Here is a 14,057-nt window from a genome sequence, read left to right as displayed (position 1 = left end):
ATAACATTAATAATATATTATACTTTAATATTGAATGCATAAAACAAATATACTAAGTATAAACAGTTAACAAATAACACTACAAATACAATAGTATAGGTCTACAAGATAACAACTGTAAAGATACTGAAAAGTAAAAACTTAATAACATAATTCTATACAATAATATAGATAATATTTGTTATAAAAATACAACACCATACGCTTAGCGATATTGAAGATTAACGGGAAATACACTATACAGATAAGATAATCTGCAGATAGTCGTACTCGTGACTAGACTCGGACTAATTGTATATGTTCTATAAATAAAGTATTTTGGCGTACTTTATTTAAACTACAAAGTATAAAGTACAAAAATGAAAAAATCAGTACAATACTTTGAAAAATAGTACAGCTGGCAACCCTGCTTTATAGTGTAAACTATGATAAATAATTTACTATTATGGTTCAACACTACGTAGAAATTTATATATTAACTAGGTATGTCATTAAAATTGTCATAAAACTTTACTTTTCTAGTTCAGCTTCTCTAAGTCTAAAATATAGGTGCAATAAAATAAAAATATACTTAATTAACAAAATAGAAAATAGTAATAAATGTAGGGATTATGCTAATATTTTTTTTTTTTTTAAATATTTTATTTATAGATATAAGATATACCATACGGCTATATATTATTCAATTGTTTAATTAGTAAGTACCTGTATTAATTAATGTGTATTCATATTATATAACATAATATTGTTTTAAGTGGTACTATTGAATTTATTAATATCATTTGTTTTGTTTGTAAAAAAAATATTCTAAGTTTTTCGGCACTGATTATAAAATCAACTTACTTAAACCTTCAAGCACATATTAGTGTACAGAGTATAGTTGTATTCAAACATTTCATAATTTAAAAAAATTTAAAAGACATGTAATAATAAAACATGCCAAGAAAACTACTATAAATTTTGACTTAAAAATGTCAGCGAGAGAGATAATGACATTTATTTACTATTTCTCTTTAGTGATAGAAGATTTAATTTCTGAGAATGATAATGGGTGACTATCTTTTTTTAATTTATTGGAAATCATTGAGATTTTACTCACATGCCAGATATCAATTTCACATCTACAACAACTAATAGAAAAGCATAATTTTGACTATGTCTCATTTTTCAAAGATACCTCAAAATCTAAACATAAAATATTAAAACATTATAGAACATTATCAAACATTCTGTTCCTCCTAAACATTTTTGGTGGTTAAGGTATGACTGTATGAGGCCAAACACAAAGAGATGAAGTTATATGCTTACACAATTATATCAAGAAAAATTTTTGCTTGTCACTATCCAAAAAATATCACTACAAATTTGAATACAATATTCTAAGTTCAAATTCTTCTCTTGATATTAAAATAAATACAAATAATAAATATGGTAACGATAGTGAATACATCCAACTTATTTTAAGAGTTCTACGTTCAACAAGTGCCCAAAATATTTTACTCACAGATAGAATTTAAAGGTACATTATGTCAATGATAAAATTTGTGTATGAAATTTTAGAAGTTCTACTTGTTACAGAAAAATCCAGAGTTCAGTTTATTGTTTTGTATTGTTGAAATTAATTTTTATAATTCCCATCTTAGAGCATATCAAGTAAACTTAAATTATAACTTAAATAAATTATTTTGAAAACTATTTTGAGTCCAGGGGACTGTTGTGGGCCACCAGTGAATATTAACAAACTATCTAATGGTAATTAAATGCTCAGATTAAAAGAATATTTTGCAGATTGATAATGTATAAGTGTATAGCCGTATAGGTAGCATACACATGTACATAATATACATATACATATATATATATATAAAATATATTTTTTGTACATAATTCTACTTGAATTATTATTTTTACCTAGTTATTGTTAATTTGTAAATACATGAGTTATGTAAAATAATGTCAAATAGGTTATTAAAAGTGTTGTGAAATGAATATTTTTATGAAAATAACAATGAAAACACAGAACACTACGAATATGCAATAGTTAGTTTATTAATTAATCATAATGAGTTGCATTCTATTATGACAAATAATATGCATGGTGACATTAATGACAATGATGAACCTGAATGAACAACTGGCCAGTACATCTGAAAGTTTAACAAGTTCCCAATCTTTTGATTATGGTCAGTTAAAAAAACTTCTTTTAGATTGGAAACTTGATTGTTTGTACCAAACTTGTATAGGAAATAACTAATAATACTAAAACAAACATAAAAATGTTTTATTAAAACTAATTATTTTATTTCAGAGCAACAGATAGATTTGAAGGCCTTAGGGCTGAAATGAATGACAACCATTTAGAGATATTCTCGTCAAACATTCCACTGGGACTAAGAATCAAATTTGAAAATAAAGTAAAAAAGTATCTTTTAGAAGAATAAAAGTATCTTAAGAATCTTAAGTTCAAAACTCAGATTATGTCACATTCAATAAGAGTATTATAAATAATATTGACAAAATATATCACGAAGTCAAAGTTACTACTGAAAATGCAAGTATATCAATTAAATACCATTTGACCAAATATGCTCAAGGATCATTTGTTTTGAATTACTTTAAGAAACATAATGTTTTAAATGAAAGTTGTAGAAATGTATTTGTTGAGATTATTATAAATGACCTTATAAAAAGATAGTCTCAAATGGAATTTGGGTGGACTAATTCAGTAGCCTATAACTGTTATGATTGGAACTTTTCCCACAGAAATCAAAGTGGTAACTTATATTATTTTACCTAAAATAAAAGAATTTAATGTGCTTGTATAAGTAATATGTTATAGGGTACTTATTTTGTATAAGATGCCAAAAATAGTTGACCTAAATTGTATTCAAAGTATTTTAACACTACAAGAGCAATAAAGCAAAATGGTTTAATACCAACAGTCTCTAAAGAGAGATCTTCAAAACTTTTGAGTTAGGTACATAAAGGACAAGGAAAATATTATACTCGGTAATATAATTAATTATTCAAAAAATATTTCAATTTGTATTAACTTGTGAAATTGTTGTAATGTATTTAAGACTAAGCTACTTATGTGTTAATATTACTACATGTTATATGCTCTATTTGCTTTGAAAAGACAGTTGTTCTGTCAAATTGTATGTATTTTTCATTAGTGTACCTATTATTATAATATATGTGCTGGCTTTGAATACAATCACTGATGGAGTAAATAACTTACATACAACTTGACACGAGTGGTTTGAAAATATGATACCAAGTGTTGCAACACACATAGTCTATGTCCTACAGTCACCTCAACGTAGCCAGCGTTCTTTAGTGAACTTGGTAATTAAAGTTACTATTAGCTAATAACTAAATTAATTTGAACTACACCGTTGCTTAATGCTTTATTCATTATTGAAAATACTCAAACCGTCTCTGCCACCTGACCACTGCTGATTTAAGCCATTTAGGCCTTCTTGAAATGAATAATGTATACAAAAAACAATGGTTTAATATAGGTAATACAACATATAATATTTACTCTTATAGTCTTATGTATTTAATTCACAGCTACTAACCCTGATTCAGAAAAAAATTTATAATCATATATAATCAATATAGACTTAACATGGCCAGAAATTGAAAACATTTGGAAAAAAAATACTATTATATACCGTCTAAACTTTATTAAACTAAATAGTGCTGCAGATATTTTTATTAAATGGCAAAATTATACTCATAATGGGTTATAAACTTGTAAGTTGAAATATTGTTTAATAAGTTTATAGAATATGTTGTTTAAAAAAAAACCTAATCTCACCATTATTCGATTCTAGTTATTTCTACTTTATACATTGCAATGATACAGTATTATTTTATACTACATTTATAAAAAATTTAAAGTATTATACTCTGACAGTTGTATTATTAATGTTATTTTTACTAAAAAAAAAAAAATGAAATATATATAGGCTAGGCAAAATAAATGTTAACAGGATTATTTTTTAATTATTTATTAATTAAACCAAAAAAATAAAAATATATTTATATATATTTAATTATAGGTATTAATAATATGGATTAATATATTTTATACAATACTAGCTGATCCTTGTGCATTTCGTTGCCCGTGAAAAATACCAATTCTATATGATTCAAAATCTGTGTTTAATTTGTCGTTTAATACTCGGTTAGTCATGTTCAAAACTTCTTGTGATTAATTCCCATGGATTTACAAATTTTCAAATTTACAAAGAATTGAAAACTAGAAATAAATAATACGAAAACTATAATAATCCACCTTAGATTTGAAACCAATAGCAATCTTTTACAATGTACCAAAATATTTAATATTTAGTATATTTTTTGGTGAAAAGATAACAATACTATTTTATTTTTTAGTATAGTCATCCACTCACTCTCGCAACTTTATTGGACTAAATTTATGCCAAAAACCACAGTGTACTCTTTCGTTAAAAAAAATAAGATCTGATAAGTAGTTCCAGAGTTTATCCTATACAAAGATTTTCATTTCACATTTATATACTTAGAAAATAATAATATTTACATTATTAAAAGCATTTAATCAACCATTATTACATTAATAATTTACTGACTATATTTTCAGCTATATTTCGTGTAAAATTCCTATAATTAAAGAGACTGAACATTACAGAAAAACAGAAAAAATCATTTATATGTCTGGTTTATTGTGTAAATTCTTGTGTGTTTGTAATTATTATTGTTTTGATAATATAATACAACATAGTATGATTATGATTGGTATTATTATTTGTTCGAATTAAAAAAAAAAAATGATAATTTCATTCTACCTAGGTTGATATTGATTTTCAAAATATGAACAGTAATTAGTAATTACTAATACTAATAAATAGTAATTACACAAATTTTAAAATAATTTTTGAAGAGAATATTGATAATTTAATACAAGTTTAAATGAAAGATCCAAGGATCGTAAAAGCTTAAATATGTTGGAAAAATTCTGTAGTTCAATACTAGATATGTTAGATGGTAATTATTTACATACAAATTTATTTTATTTAGGTATAACTCCTAGTATTCGTCTTTGCGATGTATAAATATGTTGCTAGATTAGGTAGTATTGTATGTGTTAATTTCACATAATATAGAATTTATGAAAGCAGTATAATATAAATCTTAGATTTCTGTTTTATATTTTTATAATATGCTATGATTGCCTTGTTATTTTTATATATTACACCTAATAATCAATATACGATGTGTATAATATTCATATAGGTACATCATTTTTCACTTTATTAAATATGCTGACTTTAATTAATTTTATTACCTACTCATAATATTATATAGTCAAAAATGAATCTACGAACAAAAGTCCGGTAAAAAATGACCCTCGAAAAAAAGTCCGGTTTATTTATTAATTATTATACATATGTTGTACAAGAAAACATTAATTTTATTAAAAATAATAGCAATATTTTATAATACAGTTATTACAATCAATATTATAGGTAGGTACCTACTATAAAAATACAATATGACATTATAACTTTTTGGTCAGACTGATTATTACTTTTATATGAAATATACAAAAATAAAATTTCATGTCATACAAGAAAACATTAATCACCTTGGCCGTGTCCTAATATTATGTCCCACTTAAGTTAAAAACTCTTCAACACTTAGCTCGGAGTTATGAATTCCTAACCAAAAAATTATTATGTCATACCTATTTTATATAACATTTTTATTTTTATTGTACCTACCTATAACATTGATTGTAATAATTGTATTATAAATTATTGCTATTATTTTTAATAACATTAATGTTTTCTTGTACGACATATTATGTATAATAAATAAACCGGACTTTTAGGTAGAATACCGTAAAAAATAGTACTATATGAATGATATAAAATAACTATACTAAGTTCTTCAGTAGGTAGTTTATTTAGTCAATCGTACTATTTTATTGATTTTGATACCTACGTGAATAACGTCTCTATTTATCGATAATGCGATTAACAGCTATTATGCGTTCTGGACTCAAACTAATTGGCCAATCGGTATTACATCGAAATCGCGTTTATTGAGAAGACGTTACACCGGCATTTGCTGTCTTAGTTTAAGATATACAATTATATATAAGTAAACTTTTCAAACTCTATAAAGCAAACTTTAGGGATCTTGATCTTTTTCCTAGATTCCTGTATAATATATGGTTGTTATATACATATTATATTTTACGTTCATGAGGAAAAATTTTGATGTACACACCACACACGTCAAATGCAGCCTTCTTTTCGAGCATAAAGTATTGTTTACATAATACAAGACTGCAACAATAACGTTGGGTCAGGCGATGGTACCTATACACAGTGCAAGACAAATTATTGTTTAGGTCACGTACAGTGTAGACACGCGTTGACGTTTTTATAGAATTAATGGTTTTCGATTACGGGATTCCAAAATTCAGTATATTATTGTATTATACAGAGACAAACAATTATTTTTTCTCATCGTCTGAAGCGCATAAAACGTCCAAAACGCTGAGCGTGAGACGTGCAGAATTTTGAAACTATTAAATTGGCGACGGACATTTTTTTTATATCATATTTATTTGGATATGAGTCCGCTTTCTGTACAACAACAAGTTATTGCAAAAGGCGCCTATAAGCGCATTTTAGTCACAGCGAGAGAACACAGACCCGCACACACATTCGTGGGGACAAGGGATAATAATAATAATATTAGAATGTATCTTTTATACGTGGACTCTAAATCGGCGTGTGTGTGGCCAAGACGAAGGTCGAAATAATATTTTATAATTATGATAATATTCTGTAGTAAATGTCATTTCTCCGAATTTCGGGCAAGAAAAGGCATCATAGAATCAATTTATCCATATATAATTTCCGTCTGCAACTCACTGTCTTTGTCTCTCTATATCCTGTGAGTTTTCAGGGATCTTTGTATTATTAGTTTCTAGGAATGCCCTACACTTCCTTGGTTTTTTACCAACTATATAGCGATGTATTATATACTAGGTATATCGTATATTGTGCATTGTTAACCTGTGTGTACACGTGTATCATAAATACCGAGAAAATTATAATATATCCGATGGCACTTTCTACTTTTCTAGTATACTACGAAAAATATCAACAATTTGAAAATATTATGGTCTCTACGTATTCTTAAAAATTCTGATAATCATAAAAAAAGCGGGTAAGCGGATGTAGCTCTGCTGTACAGTAGGTTACTAGTGGGTTACTGTAATGGATGGTATTAAAATTGAATTCAATGATAAAATACCATTGTATACGAAAAAAGATTTTGAGCTGAGACGGGTTTGTCAGTTAGATGCCTTTAAAATAAATTCCAAATTAATCAAATCAGATTCATTATGTACTCGACTCACTCAGTCATTTGTAGGATATACAATTTATTATAATGTATTATAAGTCATTAACGACATTACATATTACAATTAGAATATTAATAAGTATACTTAGGAATTTTTAATTACCCATGATCATGAATAATATTTTTAAATTACAACAATATAACTAAAATTTATTGTTCTTCTTGATTATTTAATATATAATTTTTAACTTAAAATAATTATAAAAAAAAAAACTGGTTGTATGGTTTTTAGATTTTTTTTGGCTCAAAATTAACTTAGGTACGCGTTATTCAGTTACACGGATCATTGTTTTAAATTTCCAATCCTTAACCATAAAAGTTAAAAGTTTTATAAATTTTTAACAACTAAATAACTTATTAGCTTTCAATATGTATGAAATGTATATAAACATAGAATTATATCATTTTTAGATAATAATTTTTTCTTATCTAAAAAACAATTTGAAGTGAAATCTTAAAGAGAAATCTACTAAAGATACTCACTCCTCAATAAATAAATATAACATGAACATTTCGATCAGAATAACAAAGTTATGGGTGTAAACATGGGCGTCCATAGGTAAAATTTTAAGGAGGGTCAAAATAAAATAAAATCTCAAATGTAAGATAGTAAAGATTTGATTATATTTTCACATATGAATGTAAATATATATGTTATATTTGTTGTATTTATAAATATGTAGGCACAGTTGATTAAAAAACATTTTAATTAGTATGAAAAAAAAAATAGAAAATCAAATAATCTAATCTAATATATTACATATATTCCGTACCTATTGGTAAATAAGAGCTGCAAATTTATTTATTTTATTCCAAACATATTAATGACATCCTGAATGAAAATATTGTTTATGTTCACTCTTTCACGATGAAGGATCATCATACGACATACACAACCCATTCATATTATTTTTTGTCCATGGGGTTGGGGTGGTCAAGTGCCCTATAATGCCCCCCTCTCAATGGGTACCCATGGGTGTAAGTATCAATTGTAATTAAGTAATAAATTACACTTGTATTTGAGGTATTGCAAATAATCTAATCGGCTCATATCTGAGTGTTATCTAACAGTAAAAATTAATGATAATCTAAGTCAATACTTGTTTGTCAAACAAGGTGTTCCACAGGGAATAGTCTTGAGTCCAATATTTTTTATTCTTACATATAAATAGTTTACCTGATATTAATACTGAAGCAGAAATAACGTATTTTGCTGATGATACAGTTACTCTAATTCATAATACAATTATACTGTTATAGAAAACTATATACTAAATCAAATGTTATTACTAATATGACTAAATCATAGTTTAATAACAACTTACTTGAATTAAATCTGAATTAGACTAAACATATTTTAGGATACAAAATATTGATATCCAAAACAATTTAAAAATCTGTTTATTGACTCACGTTTAAAATGGAATAATCACATAAATTATTTATTATTATTAATCCGTAAATTCTATATTTTTATGGTCTTATATCTATACTTGATATACCCCTATACAATGAAGAATAGCATATATTTCACTGGTTCAATCAATTATTACTTATGGTATAGACAGTTAGGGTTCTCCTTATGATGTCCATTTAACAAAACTAAAGACCTAGCTATATATAAGTACTGATATTATATATAAAGAATCAAATGTGTTAAATTTTGAAAAGCTATTTAAAACATGTTTATTATTATTTATATTTAAACGTAGAAATATTGTACCAATATGTAACCATGATGTAAACACTATATTTAGGAAACATACAAATTAAATATGCTTAGATGTCATAAAACTTGGTTTCAAATGTTTGTTAAATACTGTTATTATTCTTTGTATAGATTTAAAAATCAATATTAATCTCTTCAAAGATTATTATCATTTTAAGTATTCCATATTCTATCAAAATTTCAAATGTCCAAATCATTATATATATATTATAATATTATATTGTATATGTCATATAGTTGCATCATAAAGCTGTTATATTTATTTTATTATTAATATTAATATCACCTTTATACTATTATATAATATCATGTATGTTGTATTAAATGTTAATAGTAATTAATGATGTACTACTTAAGGAACTCATTACCTTCAACATAAGCTTAAACTTATAGAAGGTGAGACGATGATCATATATTTGTATTCAATAACCCCCTATTGTAAATTGTGTGTTTGCAAATAAATAAATAGCAAAATATATAAAACTTTCATTTACAAAGTGCTCATGTTTGTCCATGTTACAAATAAATTAAATTAATCAAATTATAATTCATTTTAATATTTCAATTATAAAATGTTTTTAAGTTTAAAGTTTAACAGAAATAACTAATAAGATATTTTTACTCATGAGCCTAGTATCATAAAATCAACAGTAAGGAAATAAAAATACTACTTAACAATATTTCCTATTTTATTAATGTTTATTAACTTAAAGTACTAACAAATATTCAATATAGCCTTATAACATGTGTCCCATGATGTATTTGTCATCCCTGTCATCATTAACTAAAAAATAAATAAATATCAGGTCTCATGTTGATAGGTCTATAATAGTTAAGCTAAGACATGCCTTGTTTGTCTTCTTTTGTCCACAAGAGAGGCTTATTGGACCTGGAGTACAGTTTATGTGAGGTCCTATATACATATATCATAGCTTATATGCAACTTATACAAACATAAATTAATTAAATCATATTTTTCTTAATTAATTAGCAGGTTAAATCTAAAATAAATTATTATAGGTATTCTTCAGTTTTGTTATAAAAAGTAAATGATGAAGTTAATCAACTAAAAATTAAATATTTTTTTGTTTAAGAAATCGAGTACATTGCAGCCATGAAGAAGAGTATTGTACTAATGTATGACCCTGTCATTGGAGATTTCTTTGTGTGCACTAAGTGCATACATTTCATGTTGTCAAGAGTCACAGCAGATTTGCATCGTGGATGCAAGAAAAGACTATTTGAAACGTAAGTATATAAATCAATTACTATGAAATGTATTTGGTAATAATTAAAAAAACAACTGAACTGAGGATCAGGAAAGAGTGAGTGGGCTTTGAAGTTATATTATATTAAACTATTTAAGTGTTATATTATAGTATATTATATTATATAAGTGGAATTCATAACATCTGATTAAATGTTTTTAATTTTGTAGTACCACATTCTTAACACAGATTATAGACAAAATATTATATTTATAGTAATACCAATATATTTTATATCAGGCTTGTTTAGTGTGATATTAATGATATCATAATGTTTTAGATTCTGACGGCTGTTTTATTTTTATTTTTTGTGTCTGTGTACACCATAAGTTGTCAAAAAGATGACTAGATTGTTAGAAATTTTGCTGCTGAGTATTCTTGTTACATTCGAGAGGTCAAAATAAAAAATTCCTCGTATTTTCAAAAGTGTAAGGAAAAAAAATATTAGTTAAGAAAAAATGGCAATTTAATGCAAAATAGGTTTTCAAATTATTTTGGCTTATGGTAAACTTTAAAAAAAATTAACATAGATACATAACATTTTCACTGTTTGTATAAATATTTTCTGTATACCATAATATTTAAAATTAAATATTTTGACTCATATTGAGCTATTTATAATAATCGTTTACAATTTTTGATTTTTTTTCGGTAAAAAAATTATGTAATTCAAGTTTCTTATTAAGAACACTTCCCACCATTGCGTGTTGTCTCTGTCTCACACTCGTACTACATAGTACATACCTAATTTTTGTTTACTAGTTTCAATAGTGTGCTGTTTTGATGTTAGAGTGAATTGACTCACTATCAAATTTTTAGGTAAGAACATCATGTGTTCTCTCGTTGGTTTTCTTATGACATTTTAATTTTTAAATGAATTATGAGTATTTAAAGTTTATAAGTTTTTGTAAGTTGAAATAAAAAAAAATTAGCATATAAATCCACAATAGTTTTTTGTTATGAGCGTCTGGTTAGAATTTTGACAAAAGTCCTAAAAATTACCAAAAATGTATAAGTTATTTTTCTTTTTTTGATTAAGATTTGAAAATGTAATATGAGATTCCTCATAAGTTTTTATACCTTTATCAAAAAAAAAAAAAAAAATTTTACTGAAAAATCAAATTCAAAGGATTTTCTTATTTTTTTTTTTTGTTTTTTTTTGCAATCTCAAAACTAATGATTAAATAAGTTTCACTGAATGTTTATTTTATTATGTTCCATGAATTACAACTTTTCTAGATATTTTGAGTTTTTGTTGACATTTTTAATTTTAGATTCTGAGCGGAGCGATGAACATATTGATTTTACAATGATGTGTGAGTTTTTTTTTTGTGTCTGTGTACATAATAAGTTGTTGAAATAATAAATGCTTCGATTTTCAACTTCAATAGCTTTTCCGGTTGGAAAGTTAATCTAGTTGATGAGTTGATGCATTATGGAGCTCAAATTTTGAAATACTTAGTAGTTTTTAAAAGCACCGGGAAAAACAAACAAACATAAGGAATAACTGGTATTTTCTATTCTTCATAACATTTTCAAAATATTTAAAATCTTTTTATTTATAAACATTTTCAATCTTAGTTTATTTTTTTTATAAATGACAACAAAATTGTATTCGTTTGGTAAAAAAGCTTCAAAGTTTAATACAAGGCTCCTAATTTACTGCTACAATGTTAATTAATAAAATTTAATATTTAAAAAAAAGTTAAGAAATAAAATAAAAATATAAAAAGTACATAGTCACAATTATTTTTAATAAGCATTAAAAGTTCAAATTTTTACAAAATACGTAAAAATCACGAAAATTTGCAATTTCTTGAGTTAAAAAAGTATCTTTTTAAATCTAAGATTTGAATATTTAATTCAAGATTCTTCATAAATTTGCCCAATTTTATCAAATAAAAAATTTCTACCGGAAAGTCAAATTAAATTTTAGGAGCATTTGAATTATAACATTGGATATTCATTCTATTTCTCTTGTACCAATATTCCTATTTTGTTTTTCTAAAACCAATAACTATAGAAATTTGAAATTTGAAATTTACACCATATTTTTATTTTATTAATTCTTATCTTTGATAAAATTTTCAAGATATTTCAACAATTTTTAAGTTAATGATAGACATTTTAAATTTTCCATTTTTTAGTTTTAGATTCTATAAATGTCAATAAAATTGTATTTGTTGGGTCAAAACACTTGAAAATGTAAATACAAGGTTCCCATATGTTGATATAATATAGCAATTGTAAAATATTTAAACTACATTGGCACGTTTTTTTTTTATAATTGTTTAAAGTAAGAGAGCAGAGCAACATCCACTTACCTGTTTTTTAAACTTATTTTTGTTAAATGTTGAAACATATATTTTCTTCTGGGTTTAAACCCTTTAAAATGTAAATCAAGGTCCTTATAAATTATTATAATAACAGTTCAAAAGTATATAAGATACAATGGTATGATTTTTATTAACATTTAAGTTTAAAATTTTGACAAAATTAATCAAATTCTCGAAAATTTGCATTTATTTTAATTTTATTTTTTATATGAAAATATATAAAATATCTAATAATTATAGCAGAGAATTTAAAATGCTGACAAGGTTTCATATAGGTTAGTTCATAATGTAGAGAAAAATTTAAATATTATATTAACACAGTATTTTTAACTGATATCTTAAGTTCAAATTCGATCGAAGTTAGATAATACGTATTTTAACTTAAAATATCATTTTAGTTTTTTTTTTTTTGTGATTTAAAAATATTATTATAACATAGGCTTACAGACCGTCTTCATTTAGAATCAATTTTTGTGTACAATAATTTTATATCATTGAATTTAATTATAACACATCCATATTACAGTGACCCATACAACGTCTACTGTACAGAAGGGCTGCAGTTATTTTATAGGTATTTAGTAACTACATATCCAAATAAAAAATATTATTTTGGAATTATTCATATCAATAAATGTAAATGATTATGAAATATTGCAAGTTACATACATTAAGAATCTTAACTTCCTTCTATTCTGAAATAATGGCAATTTATAATATACAATTGATATATTCTTAATTAACATTACTTCGCTTTTTTCTAGTTTCGTTCCAGAAGAGCAACTGTATCTATGCTCAACATGCGGTAGATTTTATGATAATAAGGATCAGTGGTGTAATCATGAGGCCATGCATAAACGTATTGGTAATTACGACCCTAGTAGATTTTACATTGTAATGACCTAAATAATTTGTTTGTCATATTTTGAATTATAATCTTTTAAAAGTTTTTTTTTTTGTTATCATCAGCTGTAGTTTTTTGTCATACAATGATATTTTTTTATTATTGTATACTTAGTTTAGTAGTTATGAGAGTTAACTTGTGGACATATTTATCATTCGTTTTTTATTTTATTTTTTAAGAAACTTTTGTATACCTAACTAATTGTACTTTTGTATATTTGTACTACCATAAGCATACAAATTTTCTAAGTTTAATTCTATATATTCCTTAACTTTGAATTAAGATTCTTTTTTGTGTTTCAAAATGTTTAAAATTGTATCCTACAAAAATTTAAAACTTACAGAAATAAATTAAATTATTTATTATTAAATTCTTCCTCAATAGTT

The 14,057-nt window shown here is 24.8% G+C and overlaps 1 protein-coding gene and 1 pseudogene across 2 annotated transcripts in view; both read left to right on the top strand.

Moving 5' to 3' along the window:
* The window catches only part of LOC149059789 (uncharacterized), a 28,233-nt gene extending 14,354 nt beyond the window's left edge, over positions 1 to 13,879 (top strand). For both annotated transcript variants that reach the window (XM_089217122.1, XM_089217121.1), the window contains exons 2-3: positions 10,258 to 10,411; positions 13,532 to 13,879. In XM_089217122.1, the coding sequence (XP_089073248.1) occupies positions 10,278 to 10,411; positions 13,532 to 13,673 (276 nt within the window). In that variant the 5' untranslated portion in view covers positions 10,258 to 10,277 and the 3' untranslated portion in view covers positions 13,674 to 13,879. The remainder of the gene's footprint in view (positions 1 to 10,257; positions 10,412 to 13,531) is intronic.
* On the top strand, positions 1,048 to 3,758 carry LOC149059790 (uncharacterized; annotated as a pseudogene).
* Positions 13,880 to 14,057: the final 178 nt, after the last annotated feature.

This window comes from Diuraphis noxia, unplaced genomic scaffold, assembly GCF_037042655.1.
Source record: "Diuraphis noxia isolate RWA-SAM2 unplaced genomic scaffold, SU_Dnox_SAM2 contig0001, whole genome shotgun sequence".
Taxonomy (NCBI): domain Eukaryota; kingdom Metazoa; phylum Arthropoda; class Insecta; order Hemiptera; family Aphididae; genus Diuraphis; species Diuraphis noxia.
Note: the sequence above shows the minus strand (reverse complement) of the source record. Positions and strands in the feature narration are given on the sequence as shown.